This window comes from Salmo salar, chromosome ssa16, assembly GCF_905237065.1.
Source record: "Salmo salar chromosome ssa16, Ssal_v3.1, whole genome shotgun sequence".
NCBI classification, from domain to species: Eukaryota; Metazoa; Chordata; class Actinopteri; order Salmoniformes; family Salmonidae; genus Salmo; species Salmo salar.
In genome coordinates, this window is record NC_059457.1 from 78,514,424 (window position 1) to 78,539,788 (window position 25,365).

Here is a 25,365-nt window from a genome sequence, read left to right on the forward strand (position 1 = left end):
AAAATCCTAGAGGAAAACCTGATTCAGTCTTATTTCCACCAGACACTGGGAGATGAATTCACCTTTCAGTGAATGTTCTTGAGTGGCCGAGTTACAGTTTTGAATTAAATCTACTTGAAAATCTATGGAAAATGGTTGTCTAGCAATGATCAACAACCAATTTGACAGAACTTGAAGAAATGTTAAAAGAATATATTTCTGTATTTCATTTTCAATACATTTGCAAACATTTCTAATAACATGTTTTCACTTTGTCATTATGGGGTATTATGTGTAGATGGGTAAATTTGATCAATTTTGAAATCAGGCTGTAATACAACGAACTGTGGAATAAGTGAAAGGGTACAAACACTTTCTGAAGGCACTGTATCTTCCTCAGTGACAGGTCTGTCTTCCCTCCCTCAATGTAAAGTGTTAGTTCTATAGTGGCAATAGACTACATTAATATTGAGGTGGGCAGTTATTTTAGGAAGTTGCATTGAGGATATGTTGCCTCAGAGCCATCATAGCTTTCTGCACTGTAAACTATACTGCCTTACAAAGCAAAAGAGCAGTAACTGCACATTCGATCAACAATGAGTTATTTACATTTTTGATACATTGAATACATGCTTTATCATGTGGAAAAATATCCTGCCTCCACTGTGTTGTCATACAACAGCACCTCCTGTTGGTGTGATACTAGTAATGCCTCCTTGGCTCCAGTCCAGTCACTGTATTTCACAATGTTAGTCTCCCAGCCAACTGCCTCGTGGGTTTACCCTGATACATGTTCTATCAGGGAGGGCAGAGAGAGAGACTGATTTGCTGTGTGTGGAGTATGTGTTTGTGGGAGGACTGAACTTGGGTCAAGCCCTGAGAGCTCAGTAATGGAGTCGTCTACGACCACGGACGCTCTGAAAGTGAAGCTCAGCCACCTTATCCTGCTGGCCCTCTGTATCCCAGCCTGCACCGGACTTCCTGGAGGTGAGTCTCAGATCTGAGGATGTAAATTACTTTGGTGGTTCTTGGTTCAGCCCTGTACCTTTCAAATACAGCACCACACGCTGCTGGCTATTCAATGCCCTGCTTGAGTTCCTGTCTGTCTGTCTATCTGTCTTTCTGTCAGTTTGACTGTATTTGCGTACAGAGACTGTTTACAGCCTTGTGTGTGCATTAATAGCAACTTTTCAACCACCCATGGTCTTCATTAGGATTCTTCTTCCTTTTACTACTATTTGTACTCTGTTCCTGTGGAAGTTTGTTAGATGTCTATCAATTTAAAGTCTATGTAGTGTGAGCAGTCATGTCCCGTCCTGGCAGCTCCAGTGTTCCTGAGTACACAGGAGGCCAGTGGGGTGCTCCATCATCAGCGCTCGCGGCGTGCTAACAGCCTGCTGGAGGAGCTGAGACTGGGAGACCTGGAGAGAGAGTGTCTGGAGGAGCGATGTGGCTACGAGGAGGCACGGGAGATCTTCACCCTCCCCGAACAATTGGTGAGTGTAAACTGAATGATCAGATGGAATCTGAGGAGGTAGGTTCTCCATATTTGTCCCAGAACATTAGAATACCCCTCTCTCTTGTTTTATGCAGGAGGAGTTCTGGAAGAGCTACTCAGGTAGGCTATCTTCAGGGGACTCAAAGCTACACTCAACTTTAACGTACAGTACCAGTCAAAAGTTTGGACACAGCTACTCATTCAAGGGGTTTTCTTTATTTTTACTATTTTCTACATTGTGGAATAATAGTGAAGACATCAAAACTATGAACTAACACATATGGAATCATTTAGTAACCAAAAAAAGTGTTAAAAGTGTTAAACAAATAAAAATATATGTTATATTTCAGATTCTTCAAAGTAGCCGCCCTTTGCCTTAATGACAGCTTTGCACACTCTTCGCACTCTCTCAACCAGCTTCATGAGGTAGTCATCTGGAAATCATTTCAATTAACAGGTGTGCCTTCTTAAAAGTGAATTTGTGGAATTTCTTTCCTTAATGCGTTTGAGCCAATTAGTTGTATTGTCAAGAACTTTGAAAGTTTCTTCAAGTGCAGTCACAAAAACCATCAAGCGCAATGATGAAACTGGCTCTCATGAGGACCGCCACAGGAAAGGAAGACCCAGAGTTACCTCTGCTGCGGAGGATAAGTTCATTAGAGTTGCCAGCCTCAGAAATTGCAGCCCAAATAAATTCTTCACAGAGTTCAAGTAACAGACACATCTCAACATCAACTGTTCAGAGACTGTGTGAATCAGGCCTTCATGGTCGAATTGCTGCAAAGAACACTACTGAAGGACACCAATAATGACCCATCACATCTCCAGGCTGTGTAAAGCTATTTGACCAAGAAGGAGAGTGATGGAGTGCTGCATCAGATGACCTGGCCTCCACAATCACTCGACCTCAACCCAGTTGAGATGGTTTGGGATGAGTTGGACCGCAAAGTGAAGTAAAAGCAGCCAACAAGTGCTCAGCATATGTGGGAACTCCTTCAAGACTGTTGGAAAAGCATTCCAGGTGAAGCTGGTTGAGAGAATTCCAAGAGTGTGCAAAGCTGTCATCAAGGCAAAGGGTGGCTACTTTGAAGAATCTAAAATATATTTTGATTTGTTTAACACTTTTTTGGATACTACATGATTCCATGTGTGTTATGTCATAGTTTGATGTCTTCACTATTATTCTACCATGTAGAAAATAGTAAAAATAAAGAAAAACCCTAGAATGAGTAGGTGTGTCCAACTCTTCGACTGGTACTGTACATTTAGCCAAATCTACATATATTTCTTGTTGCTCATTATAATGGTTCTAATAATAATCTAATATTGTCTCTGTCTGTAGTGGTGGATCAGTGTGAGTCTGGCCCCTGCTTGAATGGGTCTACCTGTGTAGGTCAGGTGAACACCTACATCTGCATATGTCTCCCTGGGTTTGAAGGACGGAACTGTGGCCAAAGTAGGTACAACACACCTGTATCTGTCTGTCGAATCACTGAAATTGGCTCTTGGATCTTCTTCAATAATGGTTTCCATTTCTCTTGTCTCTTGGTTCCTGTCTGTCTCTATCTCTACCTCCACAGCATTGATGAACTCTTATGATGGGTGTCTGTACAGAAATGGGGGATGTGAGCACTTCTGTACAGAGTTTCCAGACCTGTCTCACCATTGTCACTGTGCCCCTGGGTACAGCTTGGGCAATGACAGCAGTAGCTGCATACCCCAAGGTCTGTATCACACTGGGCCAAACCCTAACAACTACAACTCCCAACAGCCCTGTGCTTCTTGAGGCCATCTCCATACAAGCACTTAATCTTCTCCTTTTGTAGTCCTTCTCTTGCCTGTATTCTCTCTTTACCCTCAACTCCTAACCTCTCTCTCTCTCTCTCTCTCTCTCTCGCTCTCTCTCTCTCTTGCTCTCTCTCCTCTTAGTTGCTTTTCCCTGTGGAAGAATTGTGAAAACGTTCAGGCCCGGGCCCCGAATTGTGAAAGGCACAATTTGTCCTAAGGGAGAGTGCCCATGGCAGGTATAGCATTGCACTGTAGTTATTGACTGACCAACACGTGGCTAGATCCAGGTCTATGTCTGTCTCACACTCTCCTCTCCCTCTGTCACTGCAGGTTTTGCTGGAGTACATGAATGAATATAAATGTGGGGGGATCCTCTTGGCTCCACATTGGATCCTTACTGCTGCCCACTGTATGTGGCACACGACTGCCTCCCATTGGCAAGTCACAGTGGGTGAGTGGGCAAATGGTATTACAGTGTTCTCTCAACGCTCCCAGTATCTCAGCTGCCACAAACCCAATGCTAACTATCACCTCTGAGTGTTCACTGTCCACTGATCCTGAGTTCCTCCCCCTTAAAGGTGAACACAACCGTGCGAAGAAGGAGGGCACGGAGCAGGTTCGGCGGGTGACGAGGATGCTGATCCACCCCCAATACAACCACACCTCCACGGACCGGGACCTGTCTCTGCTCTACCTCAAGAGGGAAGTAGTGCTTGGACCCTTCGTGGTGCCTGTGTGCCTGCCCGCCTTGGATGGCTCCTTCGGGCGCACGCTGGGGGCCATGCGCACCTCCGTGGTGAGTGGCTGGGGCCGCCTGGCTCAGTCAGGACCCCCGTCCACTCTGCTCCAGAGGCTGGAGGTTCCTCGGGTCCCCCTACAGGAGTGTCGCACCACAGGCCTCAATGTGACCAGAAACATGCTGTGTGCTGGGTTCAGGGACGGGAAAAAGGATGCGTGCCAGGGGGACAGCGGAGGGCCCCTGGTCACCCGTTACAAGAACACCTGGTTTCTGACGGGCGTGGTGAGCTGGGGTAAAGGGTGCGCCCAAGAGGACGTCTACGGAATCTATACCCGCGTCTCTAACTTCCTGGACTGGATCAATCAGACCATGGCGACCGGCTGAGTGGGAGTGTCCACTTAAAAACACCCCTCCAAAAAACACTGACAGATCTCCTCAAGGATGATGCTGGATAATAGTCCAAGACACAATCCTGCACCAAACTAGAATCTGGATTAAGATATCAATTATAAATATAATGATGACATTAATCTTTATAGTTTCTTAGACAAACCTAAGATATATATTTTCTTTGATCCAAGTATTAACGTCTGTGTTTGATAAAAATTACAGTTTATTCAGCCAGAAAAAATAAATAGTTATTTGAAAATGAAGTTGGATTGTTTTCCTAACTGATAAGAAACATAACACAACTTAGCGTGCATGTAGCCATGAGATCAGTGATGTAACTGAAAGAGTGGGAGGGGCTGTGAAAGGGAGGGAGGAGCCTGCATAGGGTCAGTGACAGAGGAAGGTAAGCATGTGTTAGGGGAGGGTTAGCCCCCAAATCAGGATTTTGTTCAGACTCTGGACCTGTGGACTGAGAGGAACAGAGAGCAACAGTGTGCTTAGATATTCTGAGGGCAGTCATCATGTGGCTTCATGTTCTCTGTCTTACATTAAGTATCCGCTGCTGTCATCCCGCCTCAGGTAAGTTAACTTACCCCTACGTATGTGTTTGTGTGTGTGTGTGTTTCTAACTTTAGTTTGTAAATATGCATTCATTTATGTACAATACATATCTACCTCTGTCGTCTTCCTGTTTGCTTGTGTGTGTGCATGCAGTTTGTGCATATGCATGTGTATGTATGTGTGTGTGTGTGTGTGTGTTTTTATGTGTGTGTCTGTGTGTATTTGTGCATATGTGTCTATGTGTGTGTGTGTACAACTCCCCTCTCCTCCGGTCTTGCAGTGTTCTTGGCACGGGACCAGACCCATGGCCTCCTCATCCGGCCTAAGCGTGCCAACACCGGCTGGTTCGAGGAGCTCAAAAGGGGGGACCTGGAGCGAGAGTGCCTTGAGGAGAAGTGTTCCAAAGAGGAGGCGCGGGAAGTGTTTGAGCACGAACAGGCTACGGTCAGTGCCTGGTTGAACCACAATCTGACCATGAACAGACCATAGACTGCATGATAGGCAAAAAAAAAAACTATAATGACTCTGAACATGATTCCTGCCTGATATCCTCAGTGAATTGTACCCATTCTCTTCCCTTAGGAGGAGTTCTGGAGAAACTACAATGGTGAGCTTCCGTACAGTGTGTCATTTCATTCTCACTACTGAAAGCTACAGTCACAAATACCCAGACACCACCACCACTATCTTTTAATCTTTTAACGTCTTTGTTGATCATGAGATCCCAAATGTACACAAATGTATTCATCCTTACAGTTCAAGACAGCTGCCAATCGGACCCCTGCCAGAACAAAGGAAGCTGCTCGAGCATACCAGGATCTTCTTACACCTGCCTGTGCCTGCCAGGCTTCAGTGGACGGAACTGCGAGCTGGGTAATAGTTCTTGATGGGAGAAGTTTCTCTGGAAACTTTAGTTTCTAAGGTTTCTTTTCCCCGTTTACTTACATAAACACATTCTTTATTTCAGCATTCAAGGCCATTCCTGACTCCTGTTTGCATGAGAACGGGCGGTGTGAGCACTTCTGCGAGGAGGAGGGGGGCCGACGGAACTGTTCATGTGTGGACGGCTACTTCCTGGGGACTGATGGACAGCGTTGCCTGACACAAGGTTAGCAGTCACAGCCACAGGCCATGTCCCATGTCAACGTTGTATGACCAGTTGTATTGTCATCATATATGATGTTATCTATGGATGCATCCCGAATGGCATCCTATGTCCTATACACTGAGTGTACAAAACATTAGGAACACTTTCTTAATATTGAGTTGCACCCCCTTTTACCCTCATAACAGCCTCAATTCGCCAGGGCATGGATTCTACAAGGTATCGAAAACGTTCCACAGGGATACTGGCCCATGTTGATTCCAATACTTCCCACAGTTGTGTCAAGTTGGCTGGATGTCCTTTGGGTGGTGGACCATTCTTGATACACACAGGAAATTGTTGAGCGTGAAAAACCCAGCAGCGCTGCAGTTCTTGAGACACTCAAACCGGTGCACCTGGCACCTACTACCACCTACTACTACCTACTACCACCTACTACCATATATCGTTCAAAGGCATCTAAATCTTTTGTCTTGCCCATTCACCCTCTGAATGGCACACGAACACAATCCATGTCTCAATTGTCTCAAGGCTTAAAAATCCTTCTTTAACCTGTCTCCTTCCTTTCATCTACACGGAACCAATAAGGGATCATAACTTTCACCTGGTCAATCTACAGTATGTCATGGAAAGAGCAAGTGTTCCTAAAGTTTTGTACACCTAGTGTATAGTGTAGTACTTTTACAAAAGTAGTGCACTATATTGGGAAATAGGGTGCCATTTGGGACGTGCCCTCTGGTTGTAGTATATACAGCCTCTGGTTGTAGTATATACAGTGCATTCCCGAAAGTCCTCAGACCCCTTGACTTTTTCCAAATTTTGTTACGTTACAGCCTTTTTCCTCATCAATCTACACACAATACCCCATAATGACAAAGCAAAAACAGGTTTTTAGAAATGTTTGCTAATAATATATATATATTTTTTTACAAGTATTCAGACCCTTTACTCAGTATTATGTTGAAGCACCTTTGGCAGCGATTACAGCCTTGAGTCTTCTTGAGTATGACGCTACAAGCTTGGCACATCAAGGATCTCTCTGTACTTTGCTCCGTTAATCTTTGCCTTGATCCTGACTATTCTCTCAGTCCCTGTTGCTGAAAAACATCCCCATAGCATGATGCTGCCACCACCATGCTTCACTGTAGGGATGGTGCCAGGTTTCCTCCAGACATGATTCTTGTCATTCAGGCCAAAGAGTTCATTCTTGGTTTCATCAGACCAGAGAATCTTGTGTCTCATGGTCTGAGAGTCTTTAGGTGCCTTTTGGCAAACTCCAAGCGGGCTGTCATGTGCCTTTTACTGAGGAGTGGCTTCCGTCTGGCCACTCTATCATAAAGGCCTGATTGGTAGAGCGCTGCAGAGGTGGTTGTCCTTCTGGAATGTACTCCTATCTCCGCAGAGGAACTCTAGAGCTCTGTCAGAGTTACCATCAGGTTCTTGTTCACCTCCCTGACCAAGGCCATTCTCCCCCGATAGCTCAGTTTGGCCGGTCAGCCAGCTCTAGGAAGAGTCTTGGTGGCTTCAAACTTCTTCCATTTAAGAATAATGTGGGCCACTGTGTTCTTGGGGACCTTCAATGCTGCAGACATTTTTTGGTACCCTTCCCCAGATCTATCTCGGCGCTCTACGGACAATTCCTTCGACCTCATGGCTTGGTTTTTGCTCTGACATGCACTGTCAACTGTGGGACCTTAAATAGACAGGTTTGTGCCTTTCCAAATCATGTCCAATCAATTGAAGTTACCACAGGTGGACTTCAATCAAGTTGTAGAAACATCTCAAGGATGATCAATGGAAACAGGATGCACCTGAGCTCAATTTCGAGTCTCACAGTATAAGGTCTAAATACTTATGTAAATAGGTATTTCTGTTTTTTATTTGTAGTAAATGTGCAAAAATGTTAAAACCTGTTTTTGCTTTGTGATTATGGGGTATTGTGTGTAGATTGCTATGGATTTGTATTTATTTAATCCATTTTAGAATAAGGTTAACGTAACAAAATGTGGAAAAAGTCAAGGGGTCTGAATACCATCCGAAGGCACTGTATGACCTCTGGTCTCTTGTGGCTCCAGAAACAATGGCCTGTGGGAAGGTTCCTGTCCTGCACGGCAGCCCCTCCGAGAAGGTAGACGTCCCGTTGGACCCCCGTTCACGCATCGTGGGGGGAACAGAGTGCCCTAAGGGTCACTGCCCCTGGCAGGTACAGTATGAACCAGTGGCCTGAGCTCAGAGACAAAGCGGCGGACATGTTTCTGTATCTGACGTAGAGGTGAAGTCTCTTTGCCCACGGTGTGTGTTTCTACAGGTGTTGTTAGTGAGAAATAGAAGGGCTTCTGTGGAGGAGTCATCTACAAACCCACCTGGATCTTCACTGCCTCTCACTGCTTGGAGAATATCAAGGCCCAGCACCTGAAGGTGGTGGCAGGTATGGACTGTTTTTGCTTAGAAAAGAGTCAATGCAGCGGTTGTGTGTTGAAGTCTGAGTTGTTTCAACCTTTTCTGCATGTTGCCAGGTGAACACGACACAGAGAAAGACGAGGATACGGAACAGACCATAGATGTGGCAGAGATCATCATGCACAACAGCTACGTGTCAGACACGGCGGACAGCGACATCGCCCTGCGACGTCTGAAGACGGCCATCATTATCACGCCTTTTGCCATGCCCGTCTGCCTGCCCACCCGCTCGATGGCGGAGCGTGAGCTCTGGGCCATCAACCTCCACACGGTGAGTGGCTGGGGCCGGCGCAGCGAGAACGGCCCTACGTCACGTGTCCTCCGGCGGCTGGAGGTGCCACGTATACGTACCCAGGACTGCGTTGAGATGAGCGGCATCACGCTAACGGCTAACATGTTCTGCGCCGGCTACATCGAGGGCAAGCAGGACTCCTGTAAGGAGGACAGCGGCGGACCACTGGTCACCCGCTACAGAGACACCACATTCCTGTTGGGTATCGTCAGCTGGGGAAAGGGGTGCGCCTGGCCGGGGAACTACGGGATTTACACCCGCGTGTCCAACTACCTGGACTGGATCCACAACTACACGGCAGAGCAGCCGACAGCGCAGCCGACAACGCAGCCACAGAACACCACGGCCACAATGCAAAACCCCACAGTCAATCCAAATGCAGTCTTATAAGTGTCACAGAACAGGAGCAGTGCTGAGCCCAGTTCCTTATTGGGTTCAACTTGTAGTACATCACTGAAACCATATTTGGCTTTCTGATTATAGTATTTATATTTATCATGTTTCTCGTGCTTCGACTACACTTTCTAAAGTTTTTCTGTATGTTTGTTGATTTTATGGTTTGATTTCCCTCTGATTTTTGATTGATTGATGCCAAAGTAAACTGACCCTTCTGCGCTGTCATGATAACCATTAAGGCAAATTGACTCTTACGTAAGTTGGTGTTCAATTACAATGCATTTGCCATCTTAAAACAAAGCTGCTTGCATTCTGCTCAGACCTGGCAGGCTATTTTTGTATGTTATAAGAAAGAGGATAGTCACTGCATTATATGTTATGACCCCTATGCGGTTAGTTGGGCCAACAGGATTGAGGGTATAAAATGTAATTTTGTATTATCAGGGAACAATCTTCTCAAACTAAGGCAATTTGATATGTATTTAGCAAAATACAACCAGAATAGTGGTAAACATATGAACACACAAGCTGTCAGAATTGCTGAGTGTTGTAGCCGTTTCAAATATATTACATTAAAACACTGTTCTAGAAGCATTCACTGATATGCAATATGATTCTGTAAATTGTGTTAAAATGAAGAAATGTGATGTGAAACCTTCCCCGTATATTGCACCCTACTTGAAATCCCATTGGAATGTATTATGTCCAGCAAAGAGGTACAGGTTACCCATTTTGGTAAAATGTCTTCATAATGAGTGTGTTGCACATGGGTATGTGTGAAACTTACTCCTCAGCCTGAAGTGTCCCCACAAGCGCCAAAGAATAGCTGGCTTTTCGCGTGGCGCTGACTGGTAAGACGCTTAAGGAGGGCGGTCCCAAGTTTGCGCCAGGTGTGGGCAGAATCGGGAGGAAGTGGTACTCAAGCAAGCAGCATGACGTCCTTTACAGGTGTATCAACAAACTTTACATAAAGCAAGTCAAATTCCTAGCTATTAGTAATTTACCATAGGGTACACATTTTCCCAACCAGCTCCAATTAGCTTTAACTGGATTGGTCTGTCATTGCCACAACAATAATAGGTGTAATATGACTAATCCTAATAAAAAAAATATGATCGTTATGCAGATGAAACAACCAAATTAGGCAGGTTTGCAAAATAAATAATCTTTGTAAAATATTAGCAAAATTTTTCTACAAATTTGCAACAAACTGTATTCATATAACTGACTCTGGTTAACATTTGTATCCCTAATTTATGTATTTTATTTTCCAACAATAAATTATAATATTCCTAAAGGGTTATTTCATTGGTTTGTAGTGATTATAATGATATACAATATTATGCCATATTATTAAATGTAAAATCTAAGTATTGAATCCTGACATTCCAACATAACATTCTAACAAACCACCTGCTGATGAGGGCGTCAACTTCCATAGCTGGTGAAGTACTAAAGTCTTAGCTTCACAGCCTTTATAGATAGTGTCTAGTTACACAATTAATGGAAAAATAGTATATTGTAGTATATGGCCTACTGAAATATGTATTGGTCAGTGTTAAAAGGCTGGATTTTTTTCAATTGCCAATTTAATTGTTTCTATTAATTTTGTCAACCAGCAACTGAACTAATGGCTACAAAATGATAAGGCAACATATTTCATTAAATAACTTGTAAAGTTAGAGAGCATTATTTTAAGATCATGATGGTCAGGGACAGAAGACATGTTAATTTTTTGAGATCATTTGTGTTTACCTAAATATTTATGTTAACTTGCTGGGACAACTCAACAAATAGCAGATCACACCTTTCATCTTAGCATGCTGAGTAGTGCTATACAACAGACTATTACAGATGGCAATGATAAAACCTGTATACTACCAGATCTGGATCTCTTGAACTTGTATTATTTCCCAGTATGACCAATTTCCCTAAAACAAATATGTAGTTCGGCTATTTGTAACATTGTACTTTCAATGATGAGTCAGTCTAGGTAAATCATTAAATCAGATGGCAAACATTAACCAAATCCTATGGTTTTTAAGATGAGATCCACCCAACAGAATGTTCCATTGTTGTTCCACATAGTCATTTTCAATGAGCATGTGAACATTCCAACTTGTCTCAACATTCATTTATCAGCCTGTGAACATTGTATTGCTTAGACTCCCATACAACAAGAGGTAGGCTATCATATATCAATTTGATCAGGGGCTTGTGGGGAACAATTTAATACCATCAAACCTTTGCCACCCCAAAGTGGATTTTTTCCCCCGCTGGCCCATGGACTAGGACAGGCATTGAAACAAGCAAGCAATTCTATAAAGTTGGTTTAATCCTTTGTAGCCTAGCTACTTTCTCCTGTTGTGCATCAGTGGGTCTATTTACACTGGGGGTACCTTTGGACCATCCAAACAAGAGATAGGCCCTAGCTATAGTTGAAGTCGGAAGTTTACATACACTTAGGTTGGAGTCATTAAAACTCGTTTTTCAACCACTCCACAAATTTCTTGTTAACAAACTATAGTTTTTGGCAAGTTGGTTAGGGCATCTACTTTGTGCATGACACAAGTATTTTTTCCAACAATTGTTTACAGACAGATTATTTAACTTATAACTCAATGTATCACAATTCCAGTGGGTCAGAAATGTACATACACTAAATTGACTGTGCCTTTAAACAGCTTGGAAAATTCCAGAAAATGATGTCATAGCTTTAGAAGCTTCTGATAGGCTAATTAACATCATTTGAGACAATTGGAGGTGTACCTGTGGCTGTATTTCAAGGCCTACCTTCAAACTCAGTGCCTCTGCTTGACATCATCAGAAAATCAAAAGAAAACAGCCAAGACCTCAGAGAAGTCTGGTTCATCCTTGGGAGCAATTTCCAAATGCCTGAAAGTACCACGTTCATCTGTACAAACAATAGTACGCAAGTATAGACATCATGGGACCACGTAGCCGTCATACCGCTCACGAAGGAGACGCGTTCTGTCTCCTAGAGATGAACATACTTTGGTGCGAAAAGTGCAAATCAATCCCAGAACAACAGCAAAGGACCTTGTGAAGATGCTGGAGGAAACATGTACAAAAGTATCTATATCCACAGTAAAACAAGTCCTATATCAACATAACCTGAAAGGCCGCTCAGCAAGGAAGAAACCACTGCTCCAAAACCGCCATGAAAAAGCCAGACTACAGTTTGCAACTGCACATGGGGACAAAGATCGGACTTTTTGGAGAAATGTCCTCTGGTCTGATGAAACAAAAATAGAACTGTTTGGCCATAATGCCTATCGTTATGTTTGGAGGAAAAAGGGGGAGGCTTGCAAGCCAAATAACACCATCCCAACCGTGAAGCACGGGGTGGCAGCATCATGTTGTGGGGGTGCATTACTCTAGGAGGGACTGGTGCACTTCACAAAATAGATGGCATCATGAGGTAGGAAAATGATGTGGATATATTGAAGCAACATCTCAAGACATCAGTCAGGAAGTTAAAGCTTGGTCACAAATGGTTCTTCCAAATGGACAATGACCCCAAGCATACTTCCGAAGTTGTGGCAAAATGGCTTAAGGGCAATAAAGTCAAGGTATTGGAGTGGCCATCACAAAGCCCTGACCTCAATCCTATAGAAAATATGTGGGCAGAACTGAAAAAGCATGTGCGAGCAAGGAGGCCTACAAACCTGACTCAGTTACACCAGCTCTGTCAGAAGGAATGGGCCAAAATTCACCCAACTTATTGTGGGAAGGTTGTGGAAGGCTACCCGAAACATTTGGCCCAAGTTAAATAATTTAAAGGCAATGCTACTAAATACTAATTTAGTGTATGTAAACTTATGACCGACTGGGAATGTGATGAAAGAACTAAAAGCTGAAATAAATCATTCTCTCTACTATTATTCTGACATTTCACATTCTTAAAATTGCAACTCGCTGTTGGCTGGGCTCCCTGCCTGTGCCATTAAACCCCTACAACTCATCCAGAACGCCGCAGCCCGTCTGGTGTTCAACCTTCCCAAGTTCTCTCACGTCACCCCGCTCCTCCGCTCTCTCCACTGGCTTCCAGTTGAAGCTCGCATCCGCTACAAGACCATGGTGATTGCCTACGGAGCTGTGAAGGGAACGGCACCTCCATACCTTCAGGCTCTGATCAGGCCGTACACCCAAACAAGGGCACTGCGTTCATCCACCTCTGGCCTGCTGGCCCCCCTACCTCTGAGGAAGCACAGTTCCCGCTCAGCCCAGTCAAAACTGTTCGCTGCTCTGGCACCCCAATGGTGGAACAAGCTCCCTCACGACGCCAGGACAGCGGAGTCAATCACCACCTTCCGGAGACACCTGAAACCCCACCTCTTTAAGGAATACCTAGGATAGGATAAAGTAATCCTTCTAACCCCCCCCCTTAAAAGATTTAGATGCACTATTGTAAAGTGGTTGTTCCACTGGATATCATAAGGTGAATGCATCAATTTGTAAGTCGCTCTGGATAAGAGCGTCTGCTAAATGACTTAAATGTAAATGTAAATGTAAAATAAAGTGGTGATCCTAACTGACCTAAAACAGGGAATCTTTACTTGGATTAAATGTCAGGAATTGTGAAACTGAGTTTAAATGTATTTGGCTAAGGTGTATGTAAACTTCCACCTTCAACTGTACATACATTCAATGATGCATATCATGAAATCAAATATGTGAACGATTATGATATTACAATAGATAGTGAAAAATGTATTATAACAGGTAAATATAGTGATCAAATGTCATATTTAAGATACACTACATGGCCAAAAGTATTTGGACAACTGCTTGTCGAAGATCTCATTCCAAAACTGTTGCCACAAAGTTGGAAACACATAATTGTCTAGAATGTCATTGTATGTTGTAGCGTTAAGATTTCCCTTCACTGGAACTAAGGGCCCTAGCCTGAACCATGAAAAAGAACCCCAGACCATTATTCCTCCTCCACCAAACTTTACAGTTGGAACTATGCATTGGGGCAGGTAGTGTTTTCCTGGCATCTGCCAAACCCAGATTCGTCTGTTGGACTGCCAGATGGTGAAGTGTGATTCATCACTCCAGAGAATGCATTTCCACTGCTCCAGAGTCCAATGGCGGCGAGCTTTACATCACTCCAGCAGACGCTTGGCATTGTGCATGGTGATCTTAGGCTTTTGTGCATCTTCTCGGCCATGGAAACCCATTTCATGAAGCTCTCGACAAACAGTTCTTGTGCTGATTTTGCTCCCAGAGGCAGTTTGGAACTCGGTAGTGAGTGTTGCACCCGAGGACAGAATTTTTTTTAAGCGCTAAGGACTTGGCGGTCCAGTTCTGTGAGCTTGTGTGGCCTACCACTTACTGGCTGAGACATTCTTATTCCTAGAAATTTCCACTTCACAATAACAGCACTTACAGATGACCGGGCCAGCTCTAGCAGAGCAGAAATTTGTGGAACTGAAGTCACTGAGCTCAGTACGGGCCATTCTACTGACATTGTTTCCATATGGAGATATAGCATGGCTGTGTGCTTGATTATATACAGGTCAGCAACTGGTGTGACTGAAATAGCTGAATCCACTCATTTGAAGGTGTCCACATCCTTTTGTCCATGTAGTGCAAGACATAGGCCTAATCCTCTGGTTCCGGTCTGGTCACCATCACCTAGATGTGGCAACTGTTTGCAGAGCAGTGGGAGTGAGCTGTTGGAGTGAGTGGGAGTCATATGAGCTGGCATTGTTGACCTCAAATCGCTTCAGTTTTGGGTGATTCAGGTCCGACACGATGCTGCTGAAAACATTTTGTGCACTTTGGGCCATTTCAACTGTTATTTCTGCCGCTGGTAAGTTTGTTTCGAAAATATATATTTTGAATCTAGCTTTACAGTTAGTTAAATGATAAAGTCATATTTTTGTTTAAAGATGGAGAGTTGTCTTTCTTTTATGGCTTGTCATTCGATGTTTAAGTCTTCTTGAAGAAGGACGATGCGCACCTGGTGCTTGACAGAGCCAGGCGCGCCAACAGCGGCTACTTCGAGGAGATGAAACAGGGCAACCTCGAGCGCGAGTGTGTGGAGGAAATTTGTAACTATGAAGAGGCTCGGGAAGTTTTCGAGGACGACGCCCAAACGGTGCAATTTTGTAGTAATTTCAGTTGGTGAAATATTTGCAATTACTTTGATTGAAGCACTATTTTAATTTAATTTAATGAAATATTTAGCAATGCATAGGAACATGTGAGAATTCCAGAGATAACTCTTAAAACTGACTATGTACGGTTTGTTTCCACAGAAAAAGTTTTGGTTGACATACACGGGTAAATCAGATTTTTCTATGTGGACTGTACACAAATATTTCCAACCAGCCTAAAAGATATGTTAGAGTATTGCTTTCAAATGTGCTTTCAGTCATTTTCATAAAATGCTAATTATATTGTTGTATAAAATCCAATATGGTACTACCATGTCTGTTATCACATTCCTAATTTATTTGCACAAGATAAGTCCAGCATGTCAAATAGCAAATGCCATAAACCTTTACCCTATTGATCCCTCTAAGGTCAGGACCCCTGCCTGGTCAACCCATGCAAAAACAACGGAACTTGTGTTTACATGGATGACTCTTACACATGTCAGTGTCTGGAAGGCTATGAAGGAAAATACTGTCAGATAGGTAGGAAGACAATTCCTAGCTGCCATTTTTATACCAATAGTTTACGCCAGTGTTTCTTAATCCTGGTCCTGGGGACCTAAAGGGGTGCACATTTCGGGTTTTGCCCTAGCACTGTACACCTGATTCCACTAATCAAATGTTAGATAATGAGTTGATTAGTTGAATCAAATCAAATTTTATTTGTCACATGCTCCGAATGCAACAGGTGTAGACCTTACAGTAAAATGCTTACAGACAAGCCCTTAAGCAACAATGCAGTTTTAATAAAAATAAGTGTTAAGAAAGTATGTGTGCTCAGATGTGTAGTGCTAGGGTGAAGACCAAAATGTGCACCCCTTTGGGTTCCCAGGACCAGGATTAAGAAACACCGGTTTTCACAATAGTTTCATACCAATAGATTATTGTAATTACGCAGTAGTAAGAGCACTGTAACGTGAAGTGTTGCCCACATTTGCTAGTGGGCTGATATTATATGTTGACCCCATTATGCTTATCCTACTAGCCTTTCCCCTTTCTCCCAACATACTACAGTATTTGAGGACACCCTGAAATGCCTCTCCCTTAACGGGGAGTGCGATCACTTCTGTAACAATTCTGGGTCAAGACGCAAGTGTTCCTGCGCTCCTGGTTACGCCCTGGGAGAGGACGGAAGACAGTGTGTTGCCCAAGGTACTGACTGTAACTGACAGTAGATGAGCCCAGATGTTTTGTTAAAGACTGGAAATCCCTGTTTGTTACAAACAGACTGTAATATTTACAGAACCAAAGGGAGTCAACGTGTATTTGTTGATGTATGAATAGAGTTAGAAACAACAACTTGTCTGTCTGTCTATTATCAGTTCAGTATCCGTGTGGTAGAATCCCAGGCTTGGAAGCTCCGATGAGCCAGGCACAAGTCAGACTAGTCGGTGGGAACCACTGTCCCAAAGGAGCCTGTCCATGGCAGGTAACACATCAACACCTGGCTGTAGAGCACAATGGATCCATCCACCTCTTTCACATTTCATTGGCCAATACTACCCTTCTACATTTTAGTAATTTAGCAGACACTCTTATCCAGAATGAGTTAGAGTAGTGAGTGCATTTTTTGTGCTTGTCCCCCATGAGAATTAAACCCACCACGCTGGAATTGCAAGCACCATGTTCTACCAACTGAGCCACACGGGGCATTGTGATACAATAACTAAACCACAGTCATTCTAATACAACCACTATCCTCAAAGTCAAAGGGTGTAATATTAACTAGGTTAGTATCTATTACCACCTCTTCCATTAGGCATTATATAATTCCACAGTATTATTTTGGTTTATGTGCAATGAGATGTGATGGATAAGAGTGGCCAATTTGTCTTTGTGATGGGACTGGTGGTTGCAGGTCCTATTGAAACATAAAGGCACTAGTCTGTGTGGTGGGGTCATAGTTCATCCTGACTGGGTCATCACTGCTGCCCACTGTGTCGTGGATAGAGACACCAAGGACCTGATGGTGGTCGCAGGTAGGTTAGGGTGTGGGTGTGGGTTGTGTGCCTTTCATAGAGCTTCTAGAAACATAGAGTGAGAACATTGTTTGTGTCCCTATGTCACATAACAAAACACTGTCCTAATGAACAACACTGTTTCCAGGGGAATACAACATTGACGTAGAAGAGGGCAGCGAGCAGAGGATCCCCGTGGCCAGAGCCATACCCTACAACCTGTACGACCCAGCAACAGGTGACAGTGACATCGCCCTGGTGCGTCTGAGAGAGCCTGTAACTCTGGGCCCTGACGCTGTACCCATCTGCCTGCCTCAGCAACACTTCGCCAAGAGCGAGCTGGCGGCCGTCCGCTTTCACACCCTTAGCGGCTGGGGGAAGCGCACCAACGGGGGCAACGATCCCCAACCTGGCACCCCGCCAGCCCCCTCCTCGCCCTTCCTCCGCAGGCTAGCCGTGCCCATCCTGCCCAACTCTGAGTGCACCTTCAAGAGCGGCTTCAACTTCACCCAGAACATGCTGTGTGCCGGATACATGGAGGGGAACCAGGAGGCCTGTAGGGGGGATGACGGGAGCCCCCTGGTCACTTACTACAAGACCACCCACTTCCTGATGGGCGTGGTGGGCTGGGGGAAGGGCTGCCCCAAACAGGGTTACTATGGCGTCTACACTACCGTAGCCAACTACCTGGACTGGGTTGAGGAGGTGATGAATGCTCCTTCAGTCAGTGCCTCGGTGATGCCATTCCTGCTAGAGATGGCATTAGATGAGGTTCAGATTCAGCAGGCTACGGAGAAGTTAGTGACACCACCTCCCAATAAACATGTGCATAGCATTGGCTAACTCCCATTAAATTTGTCACCAGTCACCACACAACACCAATTGTCATTACAGTGAATCTATTGTCATATAACATTAATAAATATTTTTATAGTACATGGAAGCTACACTATATCATGCTAATGGTGTAGAATATCGTCCTGTTTCATCGCTTTGTATGCAGACATCTTTTCACTCTGCTATTCTTTTCATTTGACTCTTAATGTGAAGTGTAGATTTCAAGTGGTGATTTGGATGACCTGATGCCATACAGAATGTTTGACCTGATGCCATACAGAATGTTTGACCTGATGCCATAGAGAATGTTTGACCTGATGCCAGACATAAAGTTTGACCTGATGCCATAGAGAATGTTTGACCTGATGCCAGACAGAATGTTTGACCTGATGCCATACAGAATGTTAGTCCTGATGCCATACATAATGTTTGACCTGATGCCATAGAGAATGTTTGACCTGATGCCATAGAGAATGTTTGACCTGATGCCAGACATAATGTTTGACCTGATGCCAGACATAAAGTTTGACCTGATGCCATAGAGAATGTTTGACCTGATGCCAGACAGAATGTTTGACCTGATGCCATACAGAATGTTTGACCTGATGCCATACAGTATGTTTGACCTGATGCCATACAGAATGTTAGTCCTGATGCCATACATAATGTTTGACCTGATGCCAAAGAGAATGTTTGACCTGATGCCAGACATAATGTTTGACCTGATGCCATACATAATGTTTGACCTGATGCCGTACAGAATGTTTGACCTGATGCCATACAGAATGTTAGTCCTGATGCCATACATAATGTTTGACCTGATGCCAAAGAGAATGTTTGACCTGATGCCAGACATAATGTTTGACCTGATGCCGTACAGAATGTTTGACCTGATGCCATACAGAATGTTAGTCCTGATGCCATACATAATGTTTGACCTGATGCCATAGAGAATGTTTGACCTGATGCCAGACATAATGTTTGACCTGATGCCATACAGTATGTTTGACTCTGATGCCAGACATAATGTTTGACCTGATGCCATACAGAATGTTTGACCTGATGCCATAGAGAATGTTTGACCTGATGCCATACAGAATGTTTGACCTGATGCCATACAGAATGTTAGTCCTGATGCCATACATAATGTTAGTCCTGATGCCATACATAATGTTTGACCTGATGCCAGACAGAATGTTTGACCTGATGCCATACAGAATGTTAGTCCTGATGCCATACAGAATGTTTGACCTGATGCCATACAGAATGTTAGTCCTGATGCCATACATAATGTTAGTCCTGATGCCATACATAATGTTTGACCTGATGCCAGACAGAATGTTTGACCTGATGCCATACAGAATGTTAGTCCTGATGCCATACAGAATGTTTGACCTGATGCCATAGAGAATGTTTGACCTGATGCCATACAGAATGTTTGACCTGATGCCATACAGTATGTTTGACCTGATGCCATAGAGAATGTTTGACCTGATGCCATACAGAATGTTTGACCTGATGCCATACAGAATGTTTGACCTGATGCCATACAGAATGTTTGACCTGATGCCATACAGTATGTTTGACCTGATGCCATACAGAATGTTAGTCCTGATGCCATACATAATGTTTGACCTGATGCCAAAGAGAATGTTTGACCTGATGCCAGACATAATGTTTGACCTGATGCCATACATAATGTTTGACCTGATGCCGTACAGAATGTTTGACCTGATGCCATACAGAATGTTAGTCCTGATGCCATACATAATGTTTGACCTGATGCCAAAGAGAATGTTTGACCTGATGCCAGACATAATGTTTCACCTGATGCCGTACAGAATGTTTGACCTGATGCCATACAGAATGTTAGTCCTGATGCCATACATAATGTTTGACCTGATGCCATAGAGAATGTTTGACCTGATGCCAGACATAATGTTTGACCTGATGCCATACAGTATGTTTGACTCTGATGCCAGACATAATGTTTGACCTGATGCCATACAGAATGTTTGACCTGATGCCATAGAGAATGTTTGACCTGATGCCATACAGAATGTTTGACCTGATGCCATACAGAATGTTAGTCCTGATGCCATACATAATGTTAGTCCTGATGCCATACATAATGTTTGACCTGATGCCAGACAGAATGTTTGACCTGATGCCATACAGAATGTTAGTCCTGATGCCATACAGAATGTTTGACCTGATGCCATACAGAATGTTAGTCCTGATGCCATACATAATGTTAGTCCTGATGCCATACATAATGTTTGACCTGATGCCATACAGAATGTTTGACCTGATGCCATAGAGAATGTTTGACCTGATGCCATACAGAATGTTTGACCTGATGCCATACAGAATGTTAGTCCTGATGCCATACATAATGTTAGTCCTGATGCCATACATAATGTTTGACCTGATGCCAGACAGAATGTTTGACCTGATGCCATACAGAATGTTAGTCCTGATGCCATACAGAATGTTTGACCTGATGCCATACAGAATGTTAGTCCTGATGCCATACATAATGTTAGTCCTGATGCCATACATAATGTTTGACCTGATGCCAGACAGAATGTTTGACCTGATGCCATACAGAATGTTAGTCCTGATGCCATACAGAATGTTTGACCTGATGCCATAGAGAATGTTTGACCTGATGCCATACAGAATGTTTGACCTGATGCCATACAGTATGTTTGACCTGATGCCATAGAGAATGTTTGACCTGATGCCATACAGAATGTTTGACCTGATGCCATACAGAATGTTTGACCTGATGCCATACAGAATGTTTGACCTGATGCCATACAGAATGTTTGCTTCCCAATACGTACATTTACTTCCAAAGTTTCCTCTCTGATAGCTGAAGAATAAATATTACTCGCTGACAAACTAAATCTCTCTGTGTGTGTGTGTGTGTGTGTGTGTGTGTGTGTGTGTGTGTGTGTGTGTGTGTGTGTGTGTGTGTGTGTGTGTGTGTGTGTGTGTGTGTGTGTGTGTGTGTGTGTGTGTGTGTGTGTGTGTGTGTGTGTGTGTGTGTGTGTGTGTGTGTGTGTGTGTGTGTGTGTGTGTGTGTGTGTGTGTGTGTGAATGAAAAGTCCAAATGTATCCATAGCCACACTTCAGCAGTAGCTTATCTACATGGTATTTTCTCTGAAATGCATATTATCTGAATCATACGCATTTCTTTAGTTTTGCCATTTAAGGCACCACAACACAGCAGGCTTAACCATTGGAATATATCCTTTAGTGTCAATATTAGCTCAGTGATTTGGACCGCAGAACACTGATCACATGATCACTGAGGATTTTCTGCCCCTTCCTGAGAGCTGACCTGATTGGCTCAAATAAGGGCTGTCTGTCATGCTGAAGAGTGCAGAGCTAAATGGTGGTGTGGACAAGGCCTTGCCTCTCTGAGTGGTGAAGACTGGATTTGAAGTGAGTCCTCCCTCTCTCTCTCTCTCTCTCTCTCTCTCTCTCTCTCTCGCTCTCTCTCTCTCCCCTTCTCTCTCCAATCTTTCTCTCTCAAACATCCCTAATCCCTCTTTTTTTTACCCTCTATTGTCCTCCCCCTTTCTTTCTCTCTTCCCCTTTTTATTTTCTAACCCCCCCACACACACAAACACACACACACACATTCCTTCCTCTCCCTCTCTCTTCAGCATGTTCTCTCTCTTCCTGTCTCTCAGGTCATTGCCCTCCCTCTCTGCCTGTTCTCTCCAGAGTTGTGCTCCACAGAGCAGCCAGGAGTAGAGAGGTGCCTCACCCAGAGATCAGGCCATGTTTCGGCTGTCCCAGACCTGATTCCTTCTCCTGCTGCTGCACGGCGTGGCCTCCGAGGGTACGTTCAAACACCCCACCGTCTCAAACGGTTGACAAATAGTTACATAGAGAGAAAGTGAGGGAGACTCTGGGGTTTAGTCAGTGTCAGTGATTGCGGTCAGTGTGTGAGTTCGTGTGAGGGTGGGTGACTGGGATGTGTGTGTTGATATATTTTATGGTGTGTCTGTATCTCTGATTGCTTTGATGATTGTGATGACTGTGTGCTAGACAAGCATGTTGTGATGATGACAATAGCCTATGATGACAACAGCCAGGGGTCAGATTGGGGTCAACCTAGTCAGTTCAGGAAGTAAAGGACTCACGACCACACACCAAAACAATGGGCTATTTTCAATTCATGAATTGATTGTTTGCAGTGTGTTTGGTGTTGCTGTGCTGGTAGGTCCATGGCAAGAAATAAACTGTGTTTCACAGATGGAGATGCCTGTGTGTCTAAGCCATGTGTCCACAATGGGGTCTGCAAGGACGGGATTGGGATGTACACCTGCTTCTGTCTCGCTGGATTCCAGGGGTACAACTGTGAGATTGGTATGTCTTCTTCTCCCTTTCCTCTTGAACTTTGACAAACAATCTCATTCTCGACTCCCACATAGACGCTAGAAATATCTTGACTCCAGGTTACTCCATAGTCAGGAACAACACCTGGCTCTAATCATGACTGTGATCTGTTTCTAATCTGGATCCTTGATATGATGCTGTTCTGCAGCCATTCCTGAGCTGTGTGAGAATAAGAATGGAGACTGTGATCACTTCTGCCACGTGAAGAAGGACAGTGTGCAATGATCCTGTGCCGATGGCTACTATCTGGACACAGACGACAAGTCCTGCCTTTCCAACGGTGAGAGGAGAGAGAGAGAGAGACAGCCAGACAGACAGCCAGCCAGCCAGCCAGCCAGCCAGCCAGACAGACAGACAGACAGACAGACAGACAGACAGACAGACAGACAGACAGACAGACAGACAGACAGACAGACAGAACAACAGAGCGACAGAGAGAGGGAGAGAAACAGAACAGACAGACAGACAGACAGACAGACAGACAGACAGACAGACAGACAGACAGACAGACAGACAGACAGACAGACAGACAGACAGACAGACAGATCGAGAGAAAAGTGATCTATGATCCATTCTCCAACATGGACTGGTAGTAAGTTGAAGGTTGGGCTTAGTTAGTACCTAATAACATTGTTGCCCTTTTGTCATTGAAGAGGCCTTTAAGTGTGGCTTTGTGGTATCCAAGAACACCCGCACTATCTTCATCTACCAGCCTAACACCACTGCCACCAACACCACTGAAAAGACCAACATGATGGAGGACCCTATCAGGGAAACGGCCTGGAACGTAACCACACAGAGAGAAATCCAATTTGCATTTGAGGAGGACGTTCTCGACATGGTGAAGGAGAAGCCAGTCTTTGCCGAGGCGAGAGGCAACACCCGTATTGTCAATGGGGAGGAGTGTCCTCCAGGAGAATGTCCCTGGCAGGTATTGTAGAGTAGAGAAACCTCTAGTGGGGTTCCCTCTAAATAGTGTTCAGGGTTGTTTGTTTCTGCAACTCTGTCTCTCTTTCTTTCTCTCTCCCTCTCTTTCTTTCTTTCTTTCTTTCTTTCTTTCTTTCTTTCTTTCTTTCTTTCTTTCTTTCTCTCTCTCTCTCTATATATATATATCTCTCTCTTTCATTCTTTCTCTCTCTTTCTTTTTTTCTTTCTCTCTCTTTCATTCTTTCTCTCTCTCTGTTTGTTTCTTTCTCTCTTTTTCTCTGTCTATTTTTCTCTCTCTATCTTTCATTCTTTCTCTCTCTTTATCTCCCTCTCTCCACAGGCTTTCCTGGTAAACCACGAGGACAGGGGCTTCTGTGGAGGAACCATCCTGAATAAGTACTTCATCTTAACGGCAGCCCATTGCATGAACCAGACACACTCATTTTACGTTGTCCTGGGTAGGTCCCGTTAGCCAATCACCTTTAACTGTGGTCTCTACATCTAGAAACTGTTTTTAAGTTAATCATATCCTATATAATATAATTGTGCCATAATCACAATACTTTATCATTAGTATATTGCTGTGTACAGCATAGTTGTTTACTGGGTGAAATAACAACAGTCAATAACCATACCACACATACATAGCCTAAGTTGTAGCAGCCTATCAAATGAATTGAATTGATTGAAATCAAACGTCCCCATCGGTCCGTCTGTCCGTCTGCCTTCAGGAGAGTTTGACACGGAGGTGAAGGATGGGCGGGAGGCCATACAGCAGGTGGAACAGGTGTTCATCCACAGGTCCTACATCTCCACCACCTATCACAACGACATCTCCCTCGTCATGCTGAAGGACCCTATCAAGTTCACCCAGTTCATCCTCCCCGCCTGCCTGCCCCAACACGACTTTGCAGAGCAGGTCTGTAGCATGATGTACTACCCATAATTCTCTGTGTGACATATCCGGTTTTATCCAGTGACGCATATAAACATACAGTATGTAATGAATCTGTCTATGGTTTATATCTTAGTTCAGATGTTCCTGAACCTAACATAATGGTGTCCTGTCTACTTATCAATACAAGGTGTTAATGAAACGGCCCGACGGACTGGTGAGTGGGTTCGGCCGTGTGGGGGAGGCCAAGCAGCCGTCCACCATCCTGCTGCGTCTGACTGTGCCCTACGTACCACGGGCCACCTGCCTTCAGTCCAGCCAGCACAAGATCTCCAACCGCATGTTCTACACCGGCTACGATAAGGAGAAGAAGGACGCGTGCCAGGGGGACAGCGGCGGTCCCCACGTCACCCGTTACGGGGACACTTGGTTCGTGACGGGCGTGGTGAGCTGGGGCGAAGGGTGCGCCCGTGAGGGCAAGTACGGCATCTACACGCAGGTGTCCAAGTACATCGACTGGATCCGGGCAGTCATGGGGAAGTTTCTCCCCAAGGAGGGAGGGAAGAGGAAGACAAGGGGGGCAGGTAGAATGCACTCAATGATGTGGGTTTGAGGGAGACAAAGGAGAGAGGAGAACCAATCAATAAAGAGGCTTGGGGAATTATGGGCAATAAACATTGTTGTGTGGTTTATCATTGTTTTTCACAAAATGTATCCAAGACCAAGTAACTTATGGTAAAGAAAAAAAACATGTTTTGTTTGAATGTCCAGTCATCACATACCAACATTAAACTACATTACACACTATACAGTTGAGTCAGGAGTGCCATTAGACAGAAATGTTCCTACTGTTACTGTTTTTTTAAAGTACAAACTGAATCGATCGTATCAGAAAAACAGCAGGGTTCAAAGGTCACCATTGACTTGAATCATTGC

General features: G+C 44.2%; 1 protein-coding gene and 2 pseudogenes across 1 annotated transcript; all 3 read left to right on the forward strand.

The window, feature by feature from the left end:
• Positions 1 to 744: 744 nt before the first annotated feature.
• LOC106574661 (coagulation factor VII) lies at positions 745 to 4,657 on the forward strand. Its single transcript, XM_014150656.2, has 8 exons — positions 745 to 966; positions 1,303 to 1,475; positions 1,573 to 1,597; positions 2,820 to 2,933; positions 3,058 to 3,201; positions 3,407 to 3,501; positions 3,596 to 3,716; positions 3,844 to 4,657. The coding sequence occupies exons 1-8, from the start codon at positions 870 to 872 to the stop codon at positions 4,386 to 4,388; spliced, it is 1,314 nt and encodes a 437-aa protein (XP_014006131.1). The 5' UTR covers positions 745 to 869; the 3' UTR covers positions 4,389 to 4,657.
• A 128-nt stretch (positions 4,658 to 4,785) lies between these two features.
• On the forward strand, positions 4,786 to 10,511 carry LOC106574653 (coagulation factor VII-like; annotated as a pseudogene).
• Positions 10,512 to 14,880: 4,369 nt separating this feature from the next.
• Positions 14,881 to 25,236, forward strand: LOC106574657 (uncharacterized; annotated as a pseudogene).
• Positions 25,237 to 25,365: the final 129 nt, after the last annotated feature.